Here is a 27,142-nt window from a genome sequence, read left to right as displayed (position 1 = left end):
TGACCATAGAGCCATCATTTCCAGGGAGACCATCCAGACCGTCTTTACCAGGTAGACCCTTTGAAGAACAGTGTCAAATGGTTAACATTTGTATGACTGTGACAAAAAAGCAATATTAACAACTAATGAGGTTTTTTATTTGAGAAGACATTACAAACTCACAGGTTTTCCTGACTCTCCAGGTTTGCCTGAAAATCCAATTTCACCAGGTAGACCCTTTGTAAGGAAGCAAAACAAAGTATGTTGACATGTTCGTCTTTCTGTAACAGATGTTTATGCATTGTCAAAGCTATAAATCAGATATAGGGTTAACTGTTGTGTCCTGGTTTCTGTTTCTTGTCACTTACAGGAGGTCCAGTGTGTCCTGGGTTTCCTGGCGGTCCGGAGGGACCCTGAGGACCCTGTCAAATACAAAATAAGATAATTTAATAATAAATAATACAAAATAACAACATTTTACAATGAAATTTGTATGGTTAGATTATCAACTCGAGATACACTGTCTTTATCCACCTCATTGTGTATCCATAGGATGGACTAGGGTTCAACTGATATGGGTTTTTGACAGCTGATACCAATTTTTTCGATTGAAGCTACTGAAAGCAGAAAGTTTGTGCCAGTAACCAATATCTTGATATTTGACCACTTTCTTGCCAAAAATTCAAAAACACTAGAAATATTCAGAATTTCCCCAAGATTATATTCTTGGCAGGGTTTTAAAGCCTCTGAAATTATAATAATCATACATATTCATGCATACTTGTGTGGAGTCTCATCAAAATGCCTCATAAGAATCAATTCAGGTTAAGGTCTTCCCACAGACAACCAGTGTAGTATTGATCAGTTACACAGTAAATATGTAATCAAACAAACTGCATCATATCCATCATATCAGAGGTGGACGACACTAACTGGCCAGTATCCAATTTTTTATAAAAGGTCAATATCAGCCCGGTATACTGACAAATCAACATTTCTAAAACCAAATGCATAAAGATGGGCAGCTTCATGGATTGAAGTTGATACTCGTCCCTAAGGGCAAAGCTGGCAAAGTGCCAAACATCAACCAACATCAGCATCTGCTCTTGCCAGTTCAGAAATGCAGGGTGCATCCCATACTGCTGTAACGGGATCATAGCTGTATCTGTCGATGGAATAAACATGGGAGCGAAGCCCAGAGGCAGCCATCTGTATGCATGTGGTCCATGAAGAAGATCAGTCTAGCTCAGCGTGTGAACCAGTACCAGCATGCAGCCACTAGAGGGGGGTATTGTAAAATTTAAAGTTCATACATTCTCATCTTGAGAACGGGTGTATTTCCATTTTCCTGGTGGGAGCAATTTGGGAAATTAATTGACATAACCTGCTGGTTCTAACCTAGCCAGTTCATTTTCCCTCTGTGAAAATACATTGTGAAGATGCTCTTTGGAGAGCAGTAATGTTTTGCTATGTGGTTCACAGCGAATATTGAGCAACCCACACAATTAAAACGGAAAATTAATTAAAATGGAAACAATTTCAGCAAAGTCAACTATGGAAATATCCAACTCATGGAAATATCACATGAAGTGTAAGAAAGAGCATAGTCATGAACCGTACACTGCCAACAGGTCATTTTTCAACAGATTGTTACTTGTATAACCAAGGTGCATGTACATTTTAAACACTATAAAATTCAAAGTGTTCTCACAGGCGGTCCAGGAAGGCCATCCACTCCAGGCAACCCACTTTCACCCTTCTTTCCCTGAAAGAAACAAAGAAACAATTTTAAATAAAAATGAGTTCAAGGCATTCGGTGACCAAGCGCCTATCCCCTAGTGGCAAGCTATTATTTTTATCCCTCTTCTTCCATATTCTTTTTTTCCTTTGTTGGTAATATGGCGCAGTCCTCTGCAGCATTTGAAGACTGTCCACATTTCAACTCAGCTTGCCCTGTAAAGGTGAATAGACAGGCTTCAGCAGCGGTGGTACAGATGACTGATGAGAGCTGTGCTGCAGTGGAGGTGAGAGCGGCTCAATCTACAGCAATTCAGCCACACAGCCGGCTCTATCAGCGCTGGCAGCAGAGGAGACCGTCCTATTATCACAGCACTCAACCTACCGTCGCTCCCCCACCTGCACTCCCCCTGCACATCTTCAGCTGTTGGTACAACAGCCCAAAACCTACAGAAAATAGGTCAAGCTCCCCTCCCTCTGTCTGTTTTTTACCCCTCAACAGACCATGGATTCACTTGCCCCATGGGGCTGTAAAATGCTTCAGCGGGACCTCCAATGAAATTAGAAAATAAAAGGATGGCTAGGTAATGGCACTACAGAGGGAGGGATATGTTTTTCTATTCTAAACACAATGTCAATGTAATCGCTTTATTCATGTTAAAAAACTGTGAATCCCTCAATTTCCAAGACACACACACTGGTTCAGCGGACTTTGGCTTGAATTGCATTCACAAGAGTAAGTGTGGGGGGCTTCACTACATTTGTGACTCTTTTAGTAGAACAAATTATGTCAAACTACTGTAGTGTATTTGTTTCAATTACACACTGCTGTATCCTGGAGCCAGCATGGAGCTAGACAGAGGAAGAATATAAAGGAGGCAAGGGAGAAGTGAACTAGATATTACAAATAATCATAAACATGACTGATCCATTACAAAAAGTACAGTCATGAGACTACTGTATAAGCTTTAACTGCACCGATTACTGCAGATTGGAGTTTTAGTTGTATAAACATTTCTTGGAGGCAGAGCTGCTCTGGAGGCAGAAGTAATCTCATGGGTTGAGTTAGATTCTATATTCTATTTATATATTTTCATCCTTTTGGGCAATTTAATATTTCTCATTTATGAAGGTGAGGCATCTTGTAAGCCCTTCTGGGTTTCTAGTCCCATCCTGCACTATGTCTAAATATTCTTTTTTCGTTTTAATAATTGTGCCAATAAATAAACTCAAACTTCAATGGGCGGAGCTAAAGTTTTTCTGGTTAACAGTGAAACCCCACTAAACGCGATGCATAGAGCCACAGCTGCCCCCTCAAATCAGCGTCATCTTCTTTGGCCACATGGACTGGTTCTCTCATGGAAATCACCACGTGCATTTGCATAAAGTTACATGAACTTCAGTGTTCCCTTTCCCCGTGCGCAAGCTTGGTCAAACTGAATGGAGGCGATATGGTCACTTTGTAAATCACATTTGATGGGGCCCGGCTGTCAGAGTGGAGGAAGCTCTTGCTACTATGTTAGCTATTTAGCCTGCTGACCTTCCAAGTTCAAACTAGCCATACTAGCCTATAGCTATCTAGGTAAGCTAGTTAGCTAGCTGTTGACCTTCCAACATTATCATGCCATGGTCATGAATGAATAAATAAAGAAGTCATTGCTATTTATATTTATATTTCTTATTTATATTTTATTCAAGTCCATTCAAGTTTAGCTAACTTTGTCTTTGTCAAGTAATAAGATTATTTCTGACTCCAGAGCAGCTCTGCCACTGACAAATGTTTGTAGATCTAGAACTCCTATCTGCACAATTACTGTACTACTACTGTAAACTCATGCATCTATGAGTACTTTCAACCCAGAAATACCCAGAAAAACAGTTTGAGAAAGTTAATTACACACATGGGTATTTCAAATGAAGTAGCTGAATTATGCACTTATTTGAGCCTCTCTTGGTACAATACTGAACTGGTGGATTTAATGTGCAGGGCAGCCATGTTTAGAGAGACATGAAACGATCTTTTATCAAAATGAGACTCACCCTCTGGCCAAACTCTCCAGGCTCTCCAGGTAAACCTTGTTGACCAGGAGGCCCCTGGGGAATGAAATTGCCACAATCAACTGTAGTTGATACAACACACGACTGGCGTTTTCATGAACACACAGCTGCTCAGTTCTACATGCATCTGAACAGGTGGCTTTTCCACAAAAACAAAGTATAAACTTGGCCAACACAGGCAAGAGGAAATGTCTGGGAAGGAAGCAATAAATCCTGATCCTTACAGGAGGTCCTGCAGGTCCATCGGCCCCTGGAGGCCCAGGAGGTCCAGCAGCTCCCTGAAATAGGTCAAACATGCATTTGCATACATAATATGCATTATACATAATATGTATGAATGAATTATAGTATAAATAGTAGAATTATAGTATAGATTATACATTGTTTGTATCACTGTCATCTCAAACCTATATGTAAAGCAGCTGTCATACAGTATATAAACATTGAAAATGGTATTGTTGTGTTTCTGCATCCCATACACCAGCTTACAAAATGTACAATTACTCTGCTACATTGGGCAGATAAATTAAGTACACCAAAATATAAACCTTAGTGATGTATTTAAGGGTTTTTGTGCTCATATCCACAACTTTATTTTTCCATGCTGAGGTTGATAGTGGCATGGAACAGCTCCTATAGTGTGTGGTAATTCACACTGTCAAGTAGTTCACCAAAAGTAGGCCTAAAAACCTTTAATCCTATTTATCTATTAATGAAGCATACTTCATAAACTATTTTATTATTGAACACTCGCTCACCGTTTCTCCCTTCAAGCCCGCGTGTTGAAACTAGAATTAGAAGAAAAAATGAATTCATATTCGCATAATATAAGGTAAAGACTTTTAAGCAGTCCACATGTAGCATTTTCAAACATCAATATATCATTGTACATATATCATGATACCTTGGTATAATTACTGTGAACAAATGAGACCATAGTCTGATGATTGTTAGTGCTGGTGTTTCTCAAAATTAAGACTACATTTCCCATAAATCCTGTTGTTTCCTGTTACAAAGGGGATGTTGCTTCTTCTGTCAAAGGCTTTCTTTTGGCTTTACTGAAGAGGATTTACATTTTCAAGTGATTTTAACATCGGCTTTTCACCCCCGTGAAATCTGTTGCCAGAAACTCTGAAGGCTTTAGCTCCGTCTGCGCTGGAAGAACAGCGCCCTCTTCCTGTTTTGTGCCATAAAGAAATCTCCCTTTGTGCCGTAAAGCGGTACAGCAGATTTCACGCCAAATCCAATCTGGTGGCACACAATGTAAAATGCAGTGTAGAGGCCAGTAGAGGCTGCTATTCTTCTCTATGATGGTCTTGTTTGTTTACAGTACTTATACTCAATTATGTCTCAAAATTGTATACCTTCAATTACATATTTTTTAAAATAAATACGATATAAACCTGAGTTTCTCATGCCACTCGGTTCTAAACATGCTTGCCAGTGGCTTTCAACCTTTTGGATCTATTTTGGGTGCTTACCACATCCCCAGGTAATCCGGCAGGGCCTCTCTCCCCCTGTGAGAAGTTCACACAACAAGAAATCAAAACCCCTTCATTAGCATCAAGACTCTATGGGAGTAAAGTCCCTAGGGCAATATTGTGGTAATGATATGGCAAAGACAAAGTTTCTGTGATGAAGTGTTAAAATGTGTCTTTAATGTGGGCCTAAAGGAAAGTGAGCCTCATTCTGGCTGTGGGTTGAGCACCAAGATAGGTGCGTGTGTTTGTGCGTGTACTTGTGTGTGTGCGTGTGTGTGTGTTTGCACGTGCATATGGGTGGGGTATATGCATGTGTACGCCACTGGAACAATCGTCAAAGTCAGTAATTACAGACAGACAAATGAACTCGGCTATATTTTTTTCGGCAGACAAATGAGTGGGCTGACTTTGATGGTAGAGGGAGGAGACAGAGGAATGTCTGGAAAGTAGAGACAGTAGCCTGGGAGCTGATGGTATGTCTTTGAAATGATTTATATCGCCCCACTTTAATAACATTATGCTTAAGGCAATATCCTCTTTGAATTGCTTCTAATCAAGTGCAGAGGGTGTTTTGCATACAGTGCAGAAGGGGAGGCCATACCTTATCTCCTTTAAATCCACCGGCCCCGGGTGCACCAATCATTCCCCTCAAACCCTAATCAATGTTCGACAAAAGTTGCATTAATAAAAACACGCCAAAATCGGCCACAGTTTGCTAATATTTGAAGTCTATTTGAAACTGCAGGAGCTTGACAGAGATTCAAAACTTACATCTTTCCCAGGAGTACCAGGTTTTCCGGGCAATCCATCCAAGCCTGCCTGTCCCTAAAATTGGAAATAAGTGTAGAAGAAACCAGGTATAAAGTATTGTAAACTCCAAAGAACAAAATATAGTTAAAGTGATAATCCATTCATATAAATAAATGTCCATTTTGCAATTCTCTATTGCTGACTGATCACATTAGTGATTCAACCTATATCCAGTTCATGAAAGCTTTTCCATTTGCTGTTCTAAACACCAGATGTCTGGTTGCTCTTTCCTGGGAAAAATCCTCTGGCACAAAGGAAGTGATATGTTTCACATTTCCAGTTTGTGTGTAATAAACAGAAGAAGAACTGGGTAGTTAACATGAGCAGCAATAGCCACCATGGCTGAACAGACAAAGAAAAGAGCGCCACCTACAGAAACTCACACTTCATCAACAGAAAATCCAAGGAAAAAGATGTCAGAGTACTGGACACACAGTTTGATTGACAGGTGATCTCTGCAGTGCAGAAACACCACAGCAATGAGTGTTAGTACTAAACACAAAAAAAACAAGGAACCTGCGGATTACCCCTTTAAACAGATGAATATCTCAAGACAGTGGGCAGTTGTGTGTCATCCAAATCACATCCACAATGTTTAAAGCACGGTCAGCTTGGCAGCTAATGGTGCTGAATGTGTGGCACATGTCTGTCAAGCGTGTCTTCCAGCCTCTCACTCAGCTAACATCGCCCTGATCCAAACCTCATCCCCAGGTGCCTCCTCTAAACCGCCACTTCCCTTTATCACTTTAACTGAGGCAAGTGCTTTTTCAGACTTCACCTACAGGAAATTGCTCACTGACTGACAGCTGGAAAACACCGGCATCAGCAGGTTTGAAGGGAACCTCAGTGTTACGCTTGTAGAACTTGCTGCACAACTTAGGCTCAGCGGTGGAGAGGAGCCACATGGCAAACAAATCTATGTACTGTTGCTGCATTAGTGCTTAGTATGTTACACTAACAGTCTGAGAAGATCATTTACAGTCATTTTGACATCTCCCCATGATAGAAATGTAGCTCCACTGTCTCTTTTATCTTCCTATGTGCCTATGTTCCTATGTAAATCATAATCAGAAGAACCTCTTGACATATACAGTAACGTGCATCAACAAATCAAATATTGCCTTAGTTGGAGAGGGTTGGTGTTGCTGGGAGATAATCTTTCACTGATTTATTAGCTCTCTGAATTGCATTCTCGTATCATGGTGATGGCAAAGGGAGGACGCTGTTAGCAGCCCAGAGGAAACTTAAGACATCAACAAAGCCTTAGTAGTCCTGAATGAGCAGCATTATAGCCAAACGCCCCCACAGGATCCCAGACAGGAAGTTTGGAGAGTGAATCAAGGAAGCCACATCTGTTTGCACCATTACGCCTCTCAGTTCTCAGTTCCTCTGAGATGTGTGGCCTCCCTCAGAGAATGAGTTAACCCTGTCTACAGGATTTGTGAACACTCTATTCCGTGCTGATTCAACTCAACGCGGCCGCCGGTTCAAATCCCCGGACGGACTGGGAAAACATGGGTGGGGAAAGTGATTGAGTAACACTCTCCCCTCCCTCAACAACTACCATTGACGTGGCCTTGAGCAAGGCACTAAACCCCCAACTGCTCTCCGCCCAGTAGCAGACTGTAATTGTACTGGGCAGCTCCCAGTGTGAAGCAAGGTGCTTTGGAGAAAAGCAAGTGTGATCAGTCGCCTTTCGACTGTTTAAAAAAAAAAAAAAAACAGAACTACTATTATTTCACTCCCACAGTGAAGGAAAGGTAGACAATATTTCTTACCCTGGTTCCTGTAGTTCCTTTTTCTCCTTTGATGCCTGTTTCACCCTAAGGTAAAACACAAAAACAGCATCATGATAGTATTCACAAACAAATACAGGCCTGTCAATCAGGGCTGATCATTAATATTTAGTGAATCTTATTCAAATTATACTCACAGTGACACCACTAAGTCCAGGTGCACCAGGAAGGCCCGCATCCCCTTGGACTCCCTGTATCGTAAAAAAAACAACAGCCACATAACATTGGTGAGAATTTATTATAACTTGTGACTCAAATAGGAATTCACCAAAACTGTCACTGTTACCTATTCAGTAATGTGGGCTAACTAGGAACTGCCGTGTCAGGGTTGAACCAACTTAACAGATTCAACTGACCAATAAAGAAACCTCAAAACAGAAACCGCAGCTGTCAGTGATGAGACCCCCATGGCAGAACCTTGACCTTTGACCTCTGACCTCATTCTCACTCTCTGTGTTCTCTTCCCATACAAACTTCAAAAGAAGAAGAAAGTAGTCTCCTGATATACAGTTGCAAGAATGTCTTTCTTCAATTATTCGTAATGTTTTTATCAGTTAGTCTTGCAGAACATGAATCAGTCTAAATGATACAGTGTAAGCCCTGCTCTCTTTTGCTGCATTCAGGGTATGTGGGAATAACCGTTGGCACATCTTGACATTTAAAGCAACGACTTGGAAGTGTTCACACATCCCGCCAAGATGCCATGATTGAAGTTTTCTGTTTCCTTTGTTGCTCCTGAACAGCTTTTGACACTGAACACACATGCACTTAGAAAGTGATGCATTTAAGTGTTTTACAGCAAACCAAACATTACAACGTAAACCTCAAACCAAACATCCAGCAAGTAGTTGTGTCCTGACCTGACAGGGAGACGACTTACAGTGTGAAAATCTTTCATTTCATATGAAATGAATTGATCATTCCCTATATTTGCCTACAGGTTACCATCTGAAAGCTGAGGTGAACAGTATTTTCTAGTAGTATTTCCACCTTGAAAACTGAGGTAACCAGTATATTCAAGTCAAAAGCTCATATCTACCGTCTTTCCCCTATGAACTGAAGGCAGCATTTCCCCGGTTTGGCATTTCCCATGTTTAATCAAAAGGGGGCGATCATTCCCTCCAGTCGGGGCTAGGCCGGACTGTCACAGTCCATTGGCCAAACCCGAGCCAGCACCCCTCCTCCTCTGTCTCTTTCCCTGTCCAGCTGCTGCTTCAGCTAAAGGAAAGTCAACCGAGCTGGTTCCCTTTTTCACAGGAAATCGATAACAGGCTGAGAGGTAATTGTCCAGAAAAATATATGTACGCCCACTTAACGGAACAAGGGCGTCTCTGAGAGCAGTGCAGGCACACAGAATATATGCTGCCTCTGAGGGGTTTTTTTTGTTTTTGTTTTTTCACATCAAAATTAAAATCCTCAATGTGCCAAATGAATGCACACTGACTCGTGAATGGATTAAAAATTGGACGACTACGTTTACCCACCTTTGCTCCAGCTTGGCCCGGCAATCCTGAAGTACCAGGCAGTCCTGCTTCACCCTATTTGAAAAAATAAATATGAAAAAATATGAAAACATTTGCATATTTACACATTTGATAATGCCTACTTAAGTTATAAACGTCTAAAAATTGTATTTCTTACTTTTTCTCCTTGGTCTCCTGGTAAGCCATCAATACCTGGCACACCACCGGTTCCCTATCAGATGTTTGGAAACACATAATTAATATGGGCGTCTTTACGATTCAAAATATAGAAATAAAGTCTCCACACGTCCGTCTTCACAAGTGCCGCACCTTCTCTCCTTTTTGTCCGCCAGCACCTGTCAACCCTATGCTGCCTCTATCACCCTGTGAATAGAAAGCAAGTGTTTACTTTGGCTGTGCTTTAATACACAAGCATGCATGATGGACGGTAATGCAGGCGACGATGACGTGCTGTCAGAACATCAACCTGGTAGCATCACAGAATATGGTTTAGTACACGACTGTCAGAGGATTAATGTAGAACAAAGTACACGTGTTAGGGAAGAATTAATGGACTTGATTAATTGAACAAAAACAGAACGTGACAGTAACATACCGACTTGGGACAAAAGCAGAAAGATGAAATTATACACAGAACACAAAGGGTTACACAAGGCGAGATACACAAAAAAGACATACACAAACAAAACTTTTGAGCAATGGCTCGGGAGCCAGGATATGCTAACAGCTGTCGAGCCGGTTCACCAGGACCAACTATGGTCAGGTCACACGTCCAACCAAATACTCAAGGAACAATGGCTTCCCATTGTCTTTGAAAATGTTGCACTTTTGGTTTGTACACTGATGTCATCTTCGATGCCAAGGAATCCCTTGGAATTTTCAACGGTGGACCGGTTGAAAAAGTAATGGCTGTTAAATTACACAGTACCACGATGTCTTGCCCACCGCAAGACTTCACTCTGCTTCATAAACCACTTTACAAGTCACAGAAGGCTGCCCTTTAATTATTTTAGGAGCTTATATCATTTTAACGCACGTCCCTTCTTTCATCACAGAGATTAGGAGAAGGTCCTTGCTCTGCTGTGCCCTATAGCGAAGACGACATTATCTATAAAAACGTTGCTACACGGGGAATTGCCTGTTCTAGTCTGTTAAAGATGCAATTAGAGGCAATCAGAAGGGGATGAATTCACTTTCACCCCGTGCGACTCTATGACCGACATAGCCATTTTTAACCACAGCGTGGGGCCAACTTACGTCATTTTTTGCATCGAGTTTAAAAAGTTAACAACAAAATTGCAGCCTTTCTCTGCTGGGAAGTGAAGACAGATGCTCGTGCAGAAAATTAGAGATAGAAAAGCAACAGGGATGTCGTGCATTAAAGTCTAATTTAATGCAGTTTTATCAATAAACTTTTCAACAATAGAAATAGTGGAATACAAGAACTTATGAAATGAGTATCGCTATAAATCTGACTGCATTACTAGTGTTAAAACATTCTTCCGGCCATGGTCTTTTTTTAGCCAAAATGATTTGTGTGTCCACATGGCCATGATTTAAGAGCTTGAACTCGATCTCAGTGCTGTAACGTGATATTTTAAAGCGAGGAGAGAGCTAAACATGCACAGTAATGTTTTTGTACATCCCCTGTATCATCCAAAATAATGTACAATACAGGTGCATTCTCACTACCATCACATCCAAAGCAGATAAGATGAAGTAGAGAAGCGAGAAAGCTCGTTGTGTCCCTTCTTCTAGACCACTTGTGGCCATTTTAAGTATCCCTCTCTGGACATCTTGTATGATACATGCCTAGGATTTTGTCTGAAGGAATAAATTATACTGCGAGGCTCCCAGCTGGCACTGCCAAGCAATACAGAGGCTGTGATTTAAACAGACTGGGTGGGCGTCTGCGTGGGCCTGCCCTCTCTGCTACACATCCTCTGTGGTAACCTGTCCTGTAATTCTGACAATAACACAGCTATAAGCATTTTCCTAGCCAGCCTTAGAGAGAAGGGAGATGTGTAATACTGTAAAAAAAAAAAAAGACAATTTTTCAGGAAATCTGATTTTTTTGTCTACATCTCTGCCAGATATAGGCTACATGTATGTGAAATATGCACGGAGACAAACATGTATATGGGTTAAGATGTGAAGCCCATGCGTTGTCAGGATGGAGGAGTTTGCTCAGCAGGCGAAAGGTTTTCTTACCTTCAGACCTCTGTCGCCTTTGACAGAGATTACTTTGCCCTGCAAATAATTAATCGACATGGATCAATTATTATCGAGGCGGGAAGAAAAGCAGAAGAGGATATAGGAGGAAGGCATGCAATCTGAGATGACCGAAAGGCCTTTTTTTTAAAATCAAAAATCTAATAAAAATCTAATAACTAAGCTTTTCTCATTGCATATCAAAGTATCTGTTGGAAGCTCTGATCACAACATTAAACACATGTTGAATTTCAATTAATCAGCTACGAGCTAATTAGCTATTGTCTTTCTTTCTCAGAGCAGCCCATTAAATGCAATGCTACAGTTGTAAATGAGCACAATTGAAGTTTTTCATACAGTTTCTCCTTTTTCTCCTTTGAGGCCAGCGGGTCCGATGGCGCCCTGAAGGCCAATGTCACCCTGAAAAGGTAGGCATGTTCACACAATGAAAAAGTACCACAAACAGCTCTGAAACAATTGGGGAAATGGAATATTTTGTTGCATACAAAATATTACTTAAAAGGAGCGGTAGATGACCTTTTCACCCTTGGGACCTGCAACACCAGGTGCACCGATCTCTCCCTGTAGGAAATGGAAATATAGACGTCTTTCGAAAGCCATGATATTAAACATTTCCACTGATCTGCGGAAATGAGAGAGATGGATGAAGTCTGCCGTGGAAAGGTAAAATCAGGCGACAGGTGCGTCATGGGGATCTTACCCTATCCCCAGGGGGGCAGGAACAGTTGACTTCAGGGCCTCTTTTCTGCTCCCCAACTGTGGGCGTCGGAGTGGGAATCTCCAGTGGGGGGGCCTCTGTCACAACTCTTTTAGGGCACTGAAAACATGAGATTAATGGAAATAGTGATGATCAATTCCAAAACTGAGGATAGCATGACAGTGTGAATGAGGTGGCAGGAATATCTAAAGAGCATTACACCACTGTGACTTGATAATAGAGGGCTTTCAGGTGATGTAATGCACCCTCTGGCGGCCATATTGGAGGTCTTTGGTAACAGTGGCTGTGAAAAGCTGGTTGTGTTTCTAAACGTATGATGTGGCTGTCTTGACAGAATTCAGTTAATGTCTTTAATTTCATCTGATGTGTTTAGATAATGTCAGCTTGTTAGCTAGCTAGCCATTGTATCTGGTCAGCTAACCATCACTCTTGTTGTTCATCTGATTTGCACACTACTTGATGTATAGAAGCTAGTGTTATTAGACTATTCACTTTTATTTAGAATATTCTTGAATGGACCTACTCACACCACAACTATCTTTTTTTACAGATGTCTCTTTGTCTATCCCAGTTATTATACATTTAAACATTATTAACTCACAGTCAGTACTCCAATAGACCTCCATGATGGTGCCAGATGTGGCTGATAGGAGGTGTGTGACACTGCAAAGCCTCTATAGTTGTCTTAGGCTTGGTATAACCTAGTCTAAAAAGGTACAGAAAATGTACAATACTCACTGGCCCATTGGGAAGGTCACAGCAGGTTTCCAGCTCTGCGTGCTTGGAATCGCAGTAAATCATCATCCTCTGGAGGTCAAACTGCATGGACAGAGGTGTACAGAGCACTTAATGGATGAACAGATCAAACACACAAGAATAACCTTGGCTTACTCACTTTACAGCATCTCCAGAGCTGAGAATCTGGGGCAAACAAAAATGAGTCACTATAACTCATAATGGTCACTAATGTGAAGTTACTACACATGAGGGTAAAGACTCACATCAATTGGCACGCTGTCATAGAGCCTCTTTCCAATGACGGTCTTCCCTTGGATATCGATGTCCTCCCTGTCTTCAATGGGCAGGGTCTGGATGTGTTTGCAGTCCAGGTACAGAGACACAGACTTGGCCTCCACGCTGAGGGCGATCTTGTGCCAGTTGCGGTCAAACAGGTTGTCGACTTCGGGGTTCTTGAACACAGCTCTAACAGCATCCTTGGTGAGTCCAACAGCATTGTACTCCACCCCCTTGTTCTCACCGTCCAGGCGGATAGATACCTGATCAGTCAGAGGCAGGATAATGTTAATGATAGGAGTTTGAAAAATATGGCCATGGTTTGTGTAAATTGTAGTCAATTTCCGGCATTGAAATGAGATACACTGTCAGAAAACAAGGTACCAGAGAGGTACAGAGACTCAGTACTCAAGGGTCTCATTTTTAAATGAGACCCCTGTTTTAATTCTGGCTGGCCTGACATCGGTAAATAGTTCCACGTTTTGCACCCATTCATTTAAAGAGGAGTCTAATAGTCAGTGAGCTGACCCTGAATTGACTTGCCCTGTAATTGGCCAGATCTGGAAACATAAATAGTCGAATCTATTCCTATTTACGTTTGGCCTACCCACCTGTGGGATTCCATATTTGTCAAAAACCTGCCAGAGGTACCAATCTTCGCGTCGTGAGGTTTTCCTGAACTTGAATGTCGTCACAAAGGCGTATTCATCTGGCAAACCTTGAGGAAACACATCTCTGTGGAATAAAAGCACATTGTCATTGGTAACATAAACTCTGCTATTATTTTACTTTACGAAACGGATAGGTCTGATCCTCTGCTATGATTGGCTGAGATGCATGCAAAGACGTTGTAAAACACCTAATAAACACATATTCTTCTGCTAAGCAATAAACACTATATTGCTTAGCAGAAGAATACGCTTTAATTAGGAAAATTTAAAGATTTATTTATTAGATCTTTTGAGCTTTTCCTTTCTTTCTTTTTTAAATATAATTGTGTTACCACACTTTTAGAAAAGCAGTAAGCAACTGGACGCTGTGATTTACAGTGATTTTTAATAAATAGGCCTATACCCACTGTAAAAATAGGACAGAATCTGTTTTGACAATACCACATCATTTTTTTGTGGTAAATAAAACTTAGCCTGGCTTTAACACACAATGCTTCAAATGAAAATATGCCTCTGTTACATTAAGATAACAATAGGACAGTTGCACCTGTACCCAAAACACACACCGGTATCCTCCAAAATACATTTTACCTATAGTTACTGAAGAATATATTTAGTGATATGCTGCAAAATATGCAAAAAATGCCAAAAATGTATTTGTACATGTAGATGCCCATTGGAAGAAAACCTATTTCCAGTGTCCATTCACTTCAAATGAATGTCATCTACATGTACAGATACATTTTTCGTCATTGTTTGTATATTATGGCATTTTTTTTGTATGGACAATTTTTGTTGACTTTGAACTATGTCTTTATAAATTTTCTGAAGTATATGTGAAATATAATTTTTGCAGTATGGGGATGCCTCTCATGTAGTTTGCATTGTTACTTCAGTGTCAGTGTACAACATTATTCAGGCATGCTTATTCTGTATATTTGATTATGTTCAATTTCAGCAATTCGGCATCTGAGTGGTCACTTACTCTGTTTGCTGTACAATTGGCATAGTCCCAAGGCGAACATAAGAACTTTGGCCTTCATCAACTCTGGTTCCCAAAATGTCTCTCACATTAAAGTAGTCCATCAGGTCAAACCCTGCAGCGATAGGGAAAAATAGCCTTAGTTGGACTCTAGACACACATACGCACACACACACTCACAAAGACAAAAAAAGCATACAAGGCACTTCAGTCATGTGAAGTTGAGTTGTGGTTTTGTCAGATTTCTTGGGGATGCCGATGTTTAATTGGGTCAGTCCCACCACACCCTACAGCCACTTTGTTTGTGGCTTTTTGGATAAAACTTGAACTCACATTATTACTGAATAAATGGAAAAAAAGCAGTTTGTTTGCCATTCAACATTTGTTAGATATGCTGCCAGAAGAAAAAAAAAAAACAGTTACCATATGCAGCTATGTCACTGGTAAGCTCTAGTGTGTGTGTGTGTGTGTGTGTGTGTGTGTGTGTGTGTGTGTGTGTGTGGGTGCACGTGTGTGTGTTGAGCTAGAGCATCTGATGTGAAGTGGCAAAACCACAGACCATATTTAGGTGGTTTAGAAAGGACACTCCCTTGTATGACAAACAAGTGCTGTAGCTATGGCGATGCCAGCAGGATCAGGGCTTGTACTGCACTAATGCTGCCAGTTTATCCATTTGATCTCACTGAAAGCCGGTGGTTATGTTGTGCAGATAGAGCATTACTGGATGCATAATGCCATAGTGGGTCAAGTAGATGATGTCAGCCTTGGGATGTTCTTGCATGACTTTTGTAATGGACCAAAATGGGTTTCCGGTGGGAATATTAACACCAATGCACTATTCATCATTGTCTGGACCATCGACAGAGGAAAGCGACACATTATAAAGGCGGTAATGTGAGAGTCTTGCAAAAGCTTAGTGGATGTCTTTAGAAATAGCCTGGAAACAGGTGGCAAAGCACACAGGCTGCCCCTATGCCATTAGCAATAGAGTAAAAAATAACATTAAAAACAAGGGCCTCATAAGAGGCTGAATAACTGAGGGGACCAGCAATCCGCCACAGCCAGTTTGTCTGTCAGTGAAGGCCACCAAGCGTTTCAGATGCAGAGCTGGGGGCAACACGTTAGAGTACTCAGATTACTGTTTTGTCTAACTAGTAACTTAATGTGGTAGTTTTTCAATTTTTGTAATATGTTATCAGTTACTTTTTAAAATTAGAATATCATTACTTTTATTTTTCTTTCATATTGTATAATTTATGTTTATGCATTAAAAAAAAGTGGAAAAAGTGAAAACTCTAAAATCTAAAAATGGAGCAATAGTCTTGCACTGCATTTTAAAACGATCAACAACACACTTGGCAGCACAAGACATATTGCTACAGCATGTTTCTGAAGTGGGGAACTAAAAGGACTCCAGCAAGTTAGACTACTTTTGATACTGTAGTATGCATTTATTACTTTTACTACTATTTTGATACTGTTTGTGACTATAATCTGTTGTGGTTGCTGGTTCTTCATTGTTCCTATGGGGACAATAAAGTCAGTAAGTAAGTAAGTTACTTTTAGTAAAGAGTAACTTTGTAAGGAAAGTTAAGGAAAGTAATGAAGTAAAGTAACTAATTACTCTTACAAGTAACTTCCCCCAGCACTGCTAAGTTGCTACTGAGCACTGGTGATCCTATTTGACACAGAATTCCACTGACTGATGTTTTGCTAGTCATTAGTATTGGTGAAGGGTTGGTGGAAGAAGCCATGCAGCTGTTAGGTTTCCTGGCCCTGTGTTCCCTGTGTCACCATGCGTGCACCATGCACATTCGCTCCCCGTGCTGTTCCTGTGGCTGTTTGCGACGATCTCAGCACAGACCTGTAATTTGGACTGGCAATGGAGAGTGTATAATCAAACCCAAAAAGTTATTTTGGACAGCTAAGAACGACCAATGGGGTGATCTGCGGGAAAAGCCAGATGAGTTCACTGACTGGGAAAGGCAAGCGCATACACATGGCATTCTTTTGATCAGAGCAGATGGCAACGTGCGTGCAGTAGACAGCGGGGACTGAGCTGCAAACACACTACGGTCTCTTCTGTCTGTTCAATACCTCTGAGGGGTCAGACTAGACAGCCCACGGCAAACACAAGTCTGACCCAACCCACAGTTGATAATCAGTTGCAAGCAGTCTTGAATCACAGATACTGCAGCATTTGTGGTGTAATTATAAGTGGGAGCCTACAGGAGCCGCTAGCTGTAATGACGATAAGTACTGTTTGTCTAGTGCTTCACTGTATGGAGAGAAAGTCTCTAAGCGCTTCGCCACAAATTGCTAATCCTAACCTGTTCCTCGTGTCTTTGATTTGCTTTACTCAAGTGTACTTGACGTTGTATTCCTTTGGGCTAGCCCACAGTTACAGACTTCTTCCAACAGTTTGGCAAACCGAGGAGAACATGTTGAGACCGATCCCTATATAGCAGGGGTTGCCAAACCTTTTCATGTCAAGGAGCTTTAGAACACGCACAGACCCCATTTTACAAGATTTGGTCCCAAGAAACCGCATCTGAAGATTTTTGCTGTTTGATATAATTTTATACAGAATTACATAACAGTAGTAATAGCAAAACCTATAATCAAATTCCTTGTACATACTCTCATTGTACCAACATCTAGGGAGGGAAATAATAGCAAAATGAAAATATTCTACATTTTCCTGGGGACCTGCTGTAACCCCCTCAAGGACCCCTGGTGGTCCCCGGACCCCACTTTGGGAACCACTGCTGTATAGGAAACCATTAGAGTAAATGTAAGCTTGCATCATAAAAGTAACCAAGGCTTTAAATCGTTTAAAACCACTGGTCTCTTCTCGTGAGCAGCATTTATTTTGTGCGGCTGGTTCAATGCAAATAACATATAAATCAATGCAGTGTATAGTTATGTTGTCTTTCTTGTTTACCTAGCTTTCATTTACAAGAAAGGGATTGCTCTGGTGAAAAGAGAGTTGGATATCGCATCGGACTCGGAAAGATAAACAAAACACACCCCAACAGATTTATTCCAATTACAGCAGTCTTACTTGCAGCATAATTGACAAAGTTCTACGACTGCTTAAAACAACATCGGTGGGTTTCAGTGATTTATGCAGATTTGTCTTTATTCCTTTGCTGTTCAGAGGAAACATATAACCACGTAATTAGCACTGGCATTGTGGAGAGGATGTGATATTGTGTCTCGACAGTGGGAACCGATGCTGTCGTCTCCAATCTCCATATTTCCAAATCACCCTCGATAGGTTAGCCCTTAACTTTTACCAAAAAGTAATTTTGAATTGGAGCAGCGAATTCGGGAGGGTGAGAAATGTCACCACCATGATTATATACATTTCTGACATTTCTCAAAAGCCTCCCTTAGCCAACAGCAAGGGTTTCACTAAGTTTTAGTGTTCCATAATGGTATAAATGTTGTTTCAGAGGCTTTTCCATCCTGACAAGAATACAGTTCTGGGCGGAAACACTGAATACTTGGAATTTTTTGGCCTGAAACTGGAAATATGTAAAGATATTGAATACTAGTACAAAATATGTCAGCAGCTTTGATACAAAAATGTTGGTCTCTGTATCGGCCTTCAAAAACTCATATCAGTCGAACCTACTCCTAACACTGAATATCTGATCAATGTGCCAGCCAAATGCGTCAACACTCAAATATTGTAAAACACTGCACCTACTGCATTGACATCTCCTTCCAAGTCCTACATAGCAGGAGTCAAACAGTCATGCCTGTGTGTCTGTTTTTTCTATTAGTGTGATGGATGTGGGTGGGAGACATAGACAGGAACTCAGATCCCCAAAAGACACTCTTATAACAACATTCAACCTATCTGGATAAGCACTATTCAAGATTTCTGAGAAACCTTTAACACACGGCAGCTTGAAATGACAAATAATGGAGAACCAGTAATGCGCTTCATTCTTGTGAAAGCTAGTTTAACTGCTGAGAACAGTCCAGTGTTTTTTCCCTGATCTGACTTTGTAAAATAAGATGTAGACAATGAATGTGCGTTAAATCCATTCCTTAAGGTCAGAGGAGTAGCGCTAATGTGTTTTTTTATTTCCAAGTCATGAATAAAACCAATTCATTTTACCATCTGGATAGAAATGGAGAAAAATGTCTCTGTGATGCAAATTAGTTTATATTGCCTAAACCTGCATTTAGAAAGTCTTGTCATCGACTTTCTTCATGTGAAAAAATTTTTTGTAAGAAGTAGTCTGAAAAGTAAAGAGCTGACTTGGTGGTTGACAAGTACTCCCAACATTGAAGGTCACTGTTAGGAAAGCAGGCGTTCTCACTTACCTGGAACCTCTTCAAGACCAAAACTGGTGCTGTCGGGCTTAAACCGATCAGGTTGTACCTTCATGTTTGGACACAACACATCTGAGGAAAAAGGACAATAATTTGTTTAGTTAGACGAGCTGTAAGTGAGAGGAAAAACCATCACACTGGATTGTCAGTTATGTTCTTTGGGGACCTTAGGTTGAACAGAAGGGAGCTGTTCACACGCTTTTATTGGCCAACTTGTATCTTACGGAGTTAGCTTTTGGAAATCTAAATGCATGTTGTTGTTTTAGTGCTACGTTTTACAATACGCAGCCGTTCAGCAACTTTATGAGGAGTTTGATTGATTGGGTGCTATGTGTGGGATTGTTTAAGGCGGTGGGAATCTCATTGAAACACGCCCTTTGGACTGATACGTGATCTGCAGAGCTGTGCCACAGACAGACTGCTCCCTCGTTGTCTGGGGGTGGGGGTGGGGGTGGGGGGGCAGATGGCTCCAAGTAGAGCAGGGGGCACATCCACGGGCCCAAGAGGTAACAGTTTTAGATTTCCACACGCGCATATTTCAAAAGCTTGGCTGATCTAAGCAATGCCAGTGGTGACAGTGAGAAAGGCAAAACCGTCTGGATAAGTTTACATTTGCAGGTTTTATTTTTTTCTATTTGTGTCAAGATGCCAGCTTTACTACTAAAGTACATGGATACGAAACATGTTTTACTTAAAGAGAAGTAAACACTGGCTTAGAGACTGTGACTGATGGTTTTTAAGCTGCACAAGACAAGATTTTTAGATAAAAATACACCTGTCTTATCAGCCTAAATCACAAAGTGGGGCTGCAACAGAGAACAGCGTCCCATGATCCCCACTAATTGAAACACCACAGATTAATCTATTTGCCATAAACATGAGTGTGCTGTTTACTAACGTCACCTTACAGGATTTCTAGGTACTGAAACTCAGTCAGTTTTCAATCAGTTATCTCTCACTGCCATTTGGAGCTGCCAACATGCCTAGAGCAGCTTTAACATTATGATATTATAGAACTTCAAATTATGATTTCAGCCTTGTTGGAGCTACAGATTTTTTTTTCCTATGGAGACTACCACTGACTCACAATGGACAAGGTGAATAATGATGACAACCCCCCTGGCCCATCCCACAGTGCAAGGTGCATTTTGGATGCTGCCATCATAATGTACCTAGTCTGTTTACAGGATCATCTTATTGAATATAAGTCCAAAAATGTGTCTGTGTCCTGACTGTCTGTGTGAAATACTATCTGTTGCTGAAATATCATGAAGTAGTCAGACACCCAAAGTGCCCTAGTAGATCATCTGACAAACATGTACTATCAAACCCTGTAATTTTCTTAAATCACAGCCATAAAAAAATGTCAAGTCAAAGAGGCTTTTAACCTTTGCGGCATCTATTATGAGGACGGCTCTGTTGACATGGCTTGTTTTTCTGTTCCATGCAAAGTCTAGTGCGTGCATAATGGGAAAATCCAAGAAGCTAATTTAACTGTGACTGTAATAACTGTCAGTATTCACAAGCTCTTTGATAATTCCACAAAGGGCCTTATCTACATTTCACATGGTTTATTTCTGACTTCTGCTGTATATTTTGTCCTTGTTTGTGTCTGTATCTTAGGTTGGTTTGTTTAGAAGTGAAATTGAAGGAGTCTGTTTTTCTTCTGTCTTAAAGTCTTTTTAAAGTGATAATGGAAGGTCTTCAGATCCCCGCAGGGACACACAGTTTATATTGTTTATAAAGCCAGCAAGTCTACCAAAAATTACAATTCTGTGAATGAATGAGAGTGCGTCACTCCTTTTAAAGAAGGTGCTGTAGCTGCACCCTGAGACTTAGCCGAGCTACTCCCTGCATTTGTGGCCCTAAAGCTATAATTTAGGGATCCGCCTGAGAGTTAAAATGGAAGCAATGTAAAGCCTGGACTTTAGGGTTGAATATCTCAAACAGGTCCATAGTATCAGCAGAAACCCAATCATTACACACCTAACAACAACCACAATGAACCTTTTACACTGTTTGCATCCAGAATGAGTTTAATCGTTAATCCCTACTATTACCTGCATGTCACATTACACCTTTAATTTCTTATAACATCCGTCTTACACAGCAGCTTTAATTCTGGAGTGCTGTGTCACTGGCAAAAATATGGGTCATGTTAGGTCAAATGTGTGATGCTATGACCTAGTTTTCTCAAGTGAGGCCAACTTGCCTTCTGCTCATCAACCAAACTAGGACAGAATAAATAAAGTGTCCATTTTTAAACATATAGATTAAAAGGTGAAAACATTTAACATGGACGTTGAACTGGCTGTACTGGACCCACTTGAAACATTAGAGCTATAATTTTCTGAGCGAAAATAACTTTAGCATTGCTCAGCGAGCCAGTTGTGCTGACCACTGATATACTTAGAGACGCACTCATGGTGATTTTAGAGATTACAGAATGAAAACACTGGATAACCATGAAACTTTTCCTTCAGTATAAATTTAGCCAATGGATAGCTCTACACATATAACTTGCTGTACAGCATGTGTCATGGTTAACGTTAAACAACCTACTTTATTGACTCCTTCATAGGCAGATTGGAATCTATGGTGTCAAAGACCAAGGTCAAAGGTTAAGGGCTTTCAAATGAATCTAAAAGCTGCCTTTGGAGCGCAAGTGGTTCAGTATCACTCTCCAAGTCCGTTAAATAAGAATAAAGACTTTGAACAGTGTGAACTGACTCTTCTTTCAGGGGAGTTCTTTGCCATGTCAAACTTGACACTAGAGCCAGATTAAAGTGAGAGTTAAGAGTTTGTCAATGCTTATCTATGTACTAAACCATGTAATCATGTCATTTCCGCTGCTGTATTTACTGTTTGCGGCAAGGACTTCAGGCATCCTTTTCTTTCCTGTCCGGCTAATTTTAGGTAGGAATTCAAACGCTGGAGTGCAAAGCATCCATCTTCTCCATGAAAACACATACACACATACACAGATGCTTTTCCACATCCTTACACAACTACTGGAGAACATAAAACTCATTTCTTTTGTTTGGCAGATTTCAGCCAATTTATTTAGAATGACTAAATAAAACAGTGTTAGATTATTTTCTGAACCTGTGTGTGATTTTCTTGGTGCACTCTGGAAAAACCATTGAGGTTAGGATAACACAGGCTTTCCAGTGCTACACACCTCCGCACCAGAGCAGCAGTCAAAAAGGCAGCTCTACCACAGAAATGTCCTGGTTAGAAAACTGTCATTTACAAGCCAGTTTGTGCAGCGCCCACCTCACACAATTTATATTCTGTCAGCAGCATGGAAGTAAGGAAAGAGGAGCCCTAGTCCAGAGGAAGCCAGTGATAGTACAGTACGCATGTGGGGTTGGGGTGGGGTTTCGTGGTTAGGGTCTTTCCTTGGTGTATGGTTAAGGGTTAAAATAAGAGTCAAATTTGATTAAATACAGAGTGAGGCAGGTCTACCACTTCAAAAAGAAAACTGTGGTATGCAAACTGAGTGATGTGTTGGCAGAGAGCCTGATTGGTGACTTACTCTCACAGAGCCTCCTCCTCAGCCTGCCCCTGATCTTGTCAATGGCATTGAAGTCCGTCACGTGGAAGACATGGGCATTCTTCGGCTCAGCAGCAATCTCCTCCAGCTCCACTTTTAGTGCCTCCCCGATGCCCACGGCAAACATCCTGATCCCCGCTTTGGCAGCTGCCTTGGAGGGCTCCAGAACATAATCCTGGCTTCTGCCATCCGTAAGGAGGATGGCCACCTTCTGAATGCCCCTGGCCGCGGGCCTCGCCCCGTTCCGCTCGGTGAAGATGTTGGTGGTGGTGTAGCTGATAGCGTCCCCGGTCATTGTATTTCCCCCCAAGTAGCGTATGTTACGGGCAGCTCGCTTCACCTCCTCCAGGGTCTTATGTCTCCCCAGGGTGAACTCAGTGGTGGGCCTGTCACTATAGCGAACCACGGCCACTCTCGTCTTGTCAGGTGCCACATCGAAAGACTCCACCAGGTTGGCCACCCACTGCCTGATCTTCTCAAAGTTCTCCTTTCCCACACTGGAGGAGGTATCCAAGATAAACGCCAAGTCATAGTGGACATTTTTACACCCTGTTAGTGGGAAGACAGGTTTAAAGAAAATGACACATCAGAAAGTTTCCTGCACACAGTAAGCTCTACCAGTAGTGCTATCTCTGTATGTTCAACCTTGATGGTCTTACCTGCCCTCTGTGCTTCCACTCTCTCTCCTGAGAGAGTTACGGCCAGGATGACCAAGACCAGGGTAATCCTAAATCCCACTCGTAATTCCATCTCGGCCTTGATTTGTTTCTTTTTCGTTTAGGTTATTACCACCATCAAGTTTTCCTATCTGTGAAGAGGTTAGTGGAAATATCAACAATTAATTCAATTCATTACATGTTCTCAATTAAGCTGTCACCACTGTAGAAGTCCTCCATTGTGGATCTATCCCGTATCCATCCTGCATTTGTACTGCAGTGGCCACTACAGTCTGTCCATTTTTAAATGACTGTATAGGTATGTTGTAATACAAATCTAGTGTATCTCTAATGACTGGTTGCTAGACCATTCCTTGCATCTTCCCAACTCTGAAAAACAAACAGAATTTGTTTTATAAATAATTTCTCTCCAACAAGGAACAAGTGCATGAAGCACTTCCTGTAGTACAAGAAGCTAGTAGTTAAAAGCTGGGCTATTGCAATGGCTACATCTGTTAGACTTCTTTATTCACCAGGGACTGGTGAAAATCTGATTTAAAGCTGCACTAGGCAAGATTTTTATGTAACAATACACTATAACAATACAACATGAACTCATCTTATCAGACTAAATCACAAATTGGGGCTGCAACAAGGAAGAGCATCCCATCCCCACCAACTGAGACACCTTAGATTCACCGTATTTGACCAAATTTTTTTTTTTTTTTTTTTAAAGATTTATTTTCAGGCATTTTATGCTTTATTTGACAGGGACAGTGTGAGAGAGAGACAGGAAGGTATGGGAGAGAGAGAGGGGAGGACATGCAGCAAATGATCGCGGGCTGGATTCGAACCGGAACCCACCAAATTAATTTCTGGTGTCAGGGAAATCTTCTCCACCCACAGGAAGTCATGAATTGAAACTGAAGAGTAAATTACAAAACTCTCTCCAGCAACAAGTAAACGCTCCATCCAGAGTAAGGTTAGAGGAGAGCGCAGTTTACTGACATCGCATTACATGATTTCTGGGTAATGAAGACCTTCAAAATTTTAAAAATTCAAGTCGTTATCTCTGGCTGACACTTGGGGCCACCAAAGTCTGAAGTTGCCTAGCACTGCTTTAATCCACTGTTGTGTTGTACAGGCCAGAGTTCTTTGTTTAATTAATTTATGAGGCTGCTGTGGCTGTGTGGCATTGACAGAAATATGTCATGTAAACACGAAACTATTCTTACGCTTATTGTACACCAGTGGTTGTGATGCCTGCCATTAAGACTGATGTGTCACTGACCATAGCCATAACATGAACTCATCCTGACTAGAAGTGTGTCCCTTTGCTGGGGTCAGTGGGGGAGGTTTGGGAAAGTCTGAGTTATGCACAACTTGGAAAGCTATAATACGAGTCCCTTATGTTCTGAAAAGCTCTTTACCATCCTTCACAAACGTTTGTGCTCTCTGATATTTCCACTGACGGTATTTCAAAGGAGGTATTTCTTCTCCAAAGGTGAATGCTAAGAATTGGCATCCAGATCTAGTCTGCTGTCAGGAATGTGCTGGATAGGATATTTAATAGAGGGCATATAATACCATGTGAACTAGAGCTAAGATGTTATCAAGTGATCCAATGACTGTACTGTATTGCTCCTAATTGGCATAGAGTGCAATAACTTCTGTTCTCCTTCAAGTCATTTCACACTCACAGTATCTCTCCTGTTGTGCTGTTTCATTAATGTATGGGAAATTTCATTGGATTTAAACATATTGGTGTTTGGGATGGTGTAATACTTTCAAGTTCTTCTGCCATATTTGTAGTATATTTTAGACCTTGTTAAGGTTACTTTTTAAGGTCAGTGGAAGGGGTCTAAGAGAAGGCCAACAAGGCATCAATTGAATGTAATACATATAATTACTATTTCCTTGCATGATTTTGACAATGAAACAACTGGTTTGTACAGAAAGTGGGTCAAGGAAAAGCCATGGAGGGACATTTTAAAAGCTGAGATATTTCAATTTAAAAATCAAAACAGCCATCAGTTGACTGTGGCTTGGTTGTTCTAGTGTTAAAGCCTGTAAAATAGAAAAAGAGCATTATTTACTGTAGGTAATACAACCTCTTTTGGACTCCAGATGCAATTGGCCTTATCTGAAACTCCCTGGGCCATTTCTGCTACTTAGTTTCACTGGTGCTATTAATGAACAGAATAGGCCCACTTGCTGAATAATTGCCACAATTAGTGTGCATTTAGAATCTGAGAAACTCAGCCCAGCCCAGATTCGATGAAAAAAATCCTCAAACACCCTCTGAAAGCAGCTGAACAAGATTTGAATTCATGCTTATAATCCTCTTTACTCAACTTAGCGCAAGTCTAACATATTCTAATTTGTCTTCCTTTCATCTCTGATTATATATAAATGTGCGGGTGTCCCAGCGCTTCGTTACATTAATTCACATAGTTTTACAAGCAGATAAAGCATTTTACAAGCAGATACAGCATCTGTAGGTTTTTCCAAGGGAATGAGTAAAAACAAGCTGGTTTGTCTCTGTCAGCATCTAAACCTGAGGCCAGATTCTCCTCCTTACAAACTGTGGGTCTGTATCATCGGGCCTGTTTCCACTTCCTCTCTCAATGGTAGACCTGGGATTACAACCTAGATGTGTATAACAGAAGCCCCCCGTTCATCACTCCCAAAATGTAAAAAGCAGAAACAGTTTTTCCATGTGCAATCCAAGGAGAGGAGAAAAAAAGAGGAAGTGGGTCCAAAAGTCCCTTCTCTGATAGAGCATCTAAACAGCATGTGGCTACAAGAGAATATCTTACTAACAATTCAAAACTGCAAAGGAATCCAAAAACTATTTCAGAGACACACTTTTCAAAGGAGGATGGCAGTGACAGACAAATGATTGTACAATTTATCAGACATGTTTACTTTATTCTTACCTGGCTTATCAGTTGGCGTTACTGGAGGTGGCTCCCTGCCTCCAGCACTCGCACCCTAAATCAGCACTGGGGCAGCATCATCCTCAGGTGATAATAATAATCCAAAATATCCTCCTTTACAGGTGCCAGAAATCAAGTTTAAATGATCATATAATCCAGGGTGATAATCCAGTGTACAGTGTTGTTAAAAAGTGAGGTGAGCTGCAGCAACCTTGTGGATGGGTGGATAGAGTGGGAGGAACTGCGAGGGGGAAAGTGTAGGGTTTCACTGGGGGACGAGGTGGCTTCTGCTGGGGCTTGACTGGGCTGTGCTCGCACATAAAAAAAGGCTGAGAGGCCCGGCCAATTATAGACCCAACTTTCTGGGTATTTTTGTCCTTTTTTTTTTTTTCCTTTATGGCTGCACCCATCTGAAGTGTTGCCCTCAAAGAAAGGCACAGCTTCTTGGCGACCGCCTCGACTGTCCGGCCTTTGCCACTGTGATAGCCACAACGGAGCCGCCCTGGGGCTGGTGGTGGGCCGGGCCGGGCTTGGCCTCCACCAGCCACGCACTTATGGAGAAGGGCTGTATTTAAGTTGGGGAAATGATTACAGAACACTTGTGCTTGGAGCTTTGTGTTAAATGTTTGTTCTTGCACTGACTTACAGTAAAGCTTTGTGTCCTATATTGCATATGTCA

General features: G+C 41.2%; 1 protein-coding gene across 1 annotated transcript in view; it reads right to left on the bottom strand.

Annotated features, from left to right (window-relative positions):
* The window catches only part of col22a1 (collagen, type XXII, alpha 1), a 43,958-nt gene extending 17,402 nt beyond the window's left edge, over positions 1–26,556 (bottom strand). The window contains exons 1-27 of the mRNA XM_071913365.2: positions 26,464–26,556; positions 23,528–23,676; positions 22,851–23,417; positions 19,304–19,384; positions 14,966–15,077; positions 13,921–14,044; positions 13,297–13,572; positions 13,034–13,114; positions 12,278–12,394; positions 12,094–12,138; positions 11,914–11,976; positions 11,557–11,595; positions 9,655–9,708; positions 9,503–9,556; positions 9,346–9,399; positions 7,999–8,052; positions 7,844–7,888; positions 6,027–6,080; positions 5,857–5,910; positions 5,256–5,291; positions 4,533–4,562; positions 3,999–4,052; positions 3,757–3,810; positions 1,691–1,744; positions 348–401; positions 163–216; positions 5–58 (exon numbers count right to left, since the gene is read on the bottom strand). Coding sequence (XP_071769466.2) covers positions 5–58; positions 163–216; positions 348–401; positions 1,691–1,744; positions 3,757–3,810; positions 3,999–4,052; positions 4,533–4,562; positions 5,256–5,291; positions 5,857–5,910; positions 6,027–6,080; positions 7,844–7,888; positions 7,999–8,052; positions 9,346–9,399; positions 9,503–9,556; positions 9,655–9,708; positions 11,557–11,595; positions 11,914–11,976; positions 12,094–12,138; positions 12,278–12,394; positions 13,034–13,114; positions 13,297–13,572; positions 13,921–14,044; positions 14,966–15,077; positions 19,304–19,384; positions 22,851–23,417; positions 23,528–23,618 — 2,355 coding nt within the window. The 5' untranslated portion in view covers positions 23,619–23,676; positions 26,464–26,556. The remainder of the gene's footprint in view (positions 1–4; positions 59–162; positions 217–347; positions 402–1,690; positions 1,745–3,756; positions 3,811–3,998; positions 4,053–4,532; positions 4,563–5,255; positions 5,292–5,856; positions 5,911–6,026; positions 6,081–7,843; positions 7,889–7,998; positions 8,053–9,345; positions 9,400–9,502; positions 9,557–9,654; positions 9,709–11,556; positions 11,596–11,913; positions 11,977–12,093; positions 12,139–12,277; positions 12,395–13,033; positions 13,115–13,296; positions 13,573–13,920; positions 14,045–14,965; positions 15,078–19,303; positions 19,385–22,850; positions 23,418–23,527; positions 23,677–26,463) is intronic.
* Positions 26,557–27,142: the final 586 nt, after the last annotated feature.

Source organism: Centroberyx gerrardi, chromosome 19 (genome assembly GCF_048128805.1).
Source record: "Centroberyx gerrardi isolate f3 chromosome 19, fCenGer3.hap1.cur.20231027, whole genome shotgun sequence".
Taxonomy (NCBI): domain Eukaryota; kingdom Metazoa; phylum Chordata; class Actinopteri; order Beryciformes; family Berycidae; genus Centroberyx; species Centroberyx gerrardi.
The sequence above is the reverse complement of the archived record's forward strand: the minus strand, read 5'-3'. Positions and strand labels throughout refer to the sequence as shown.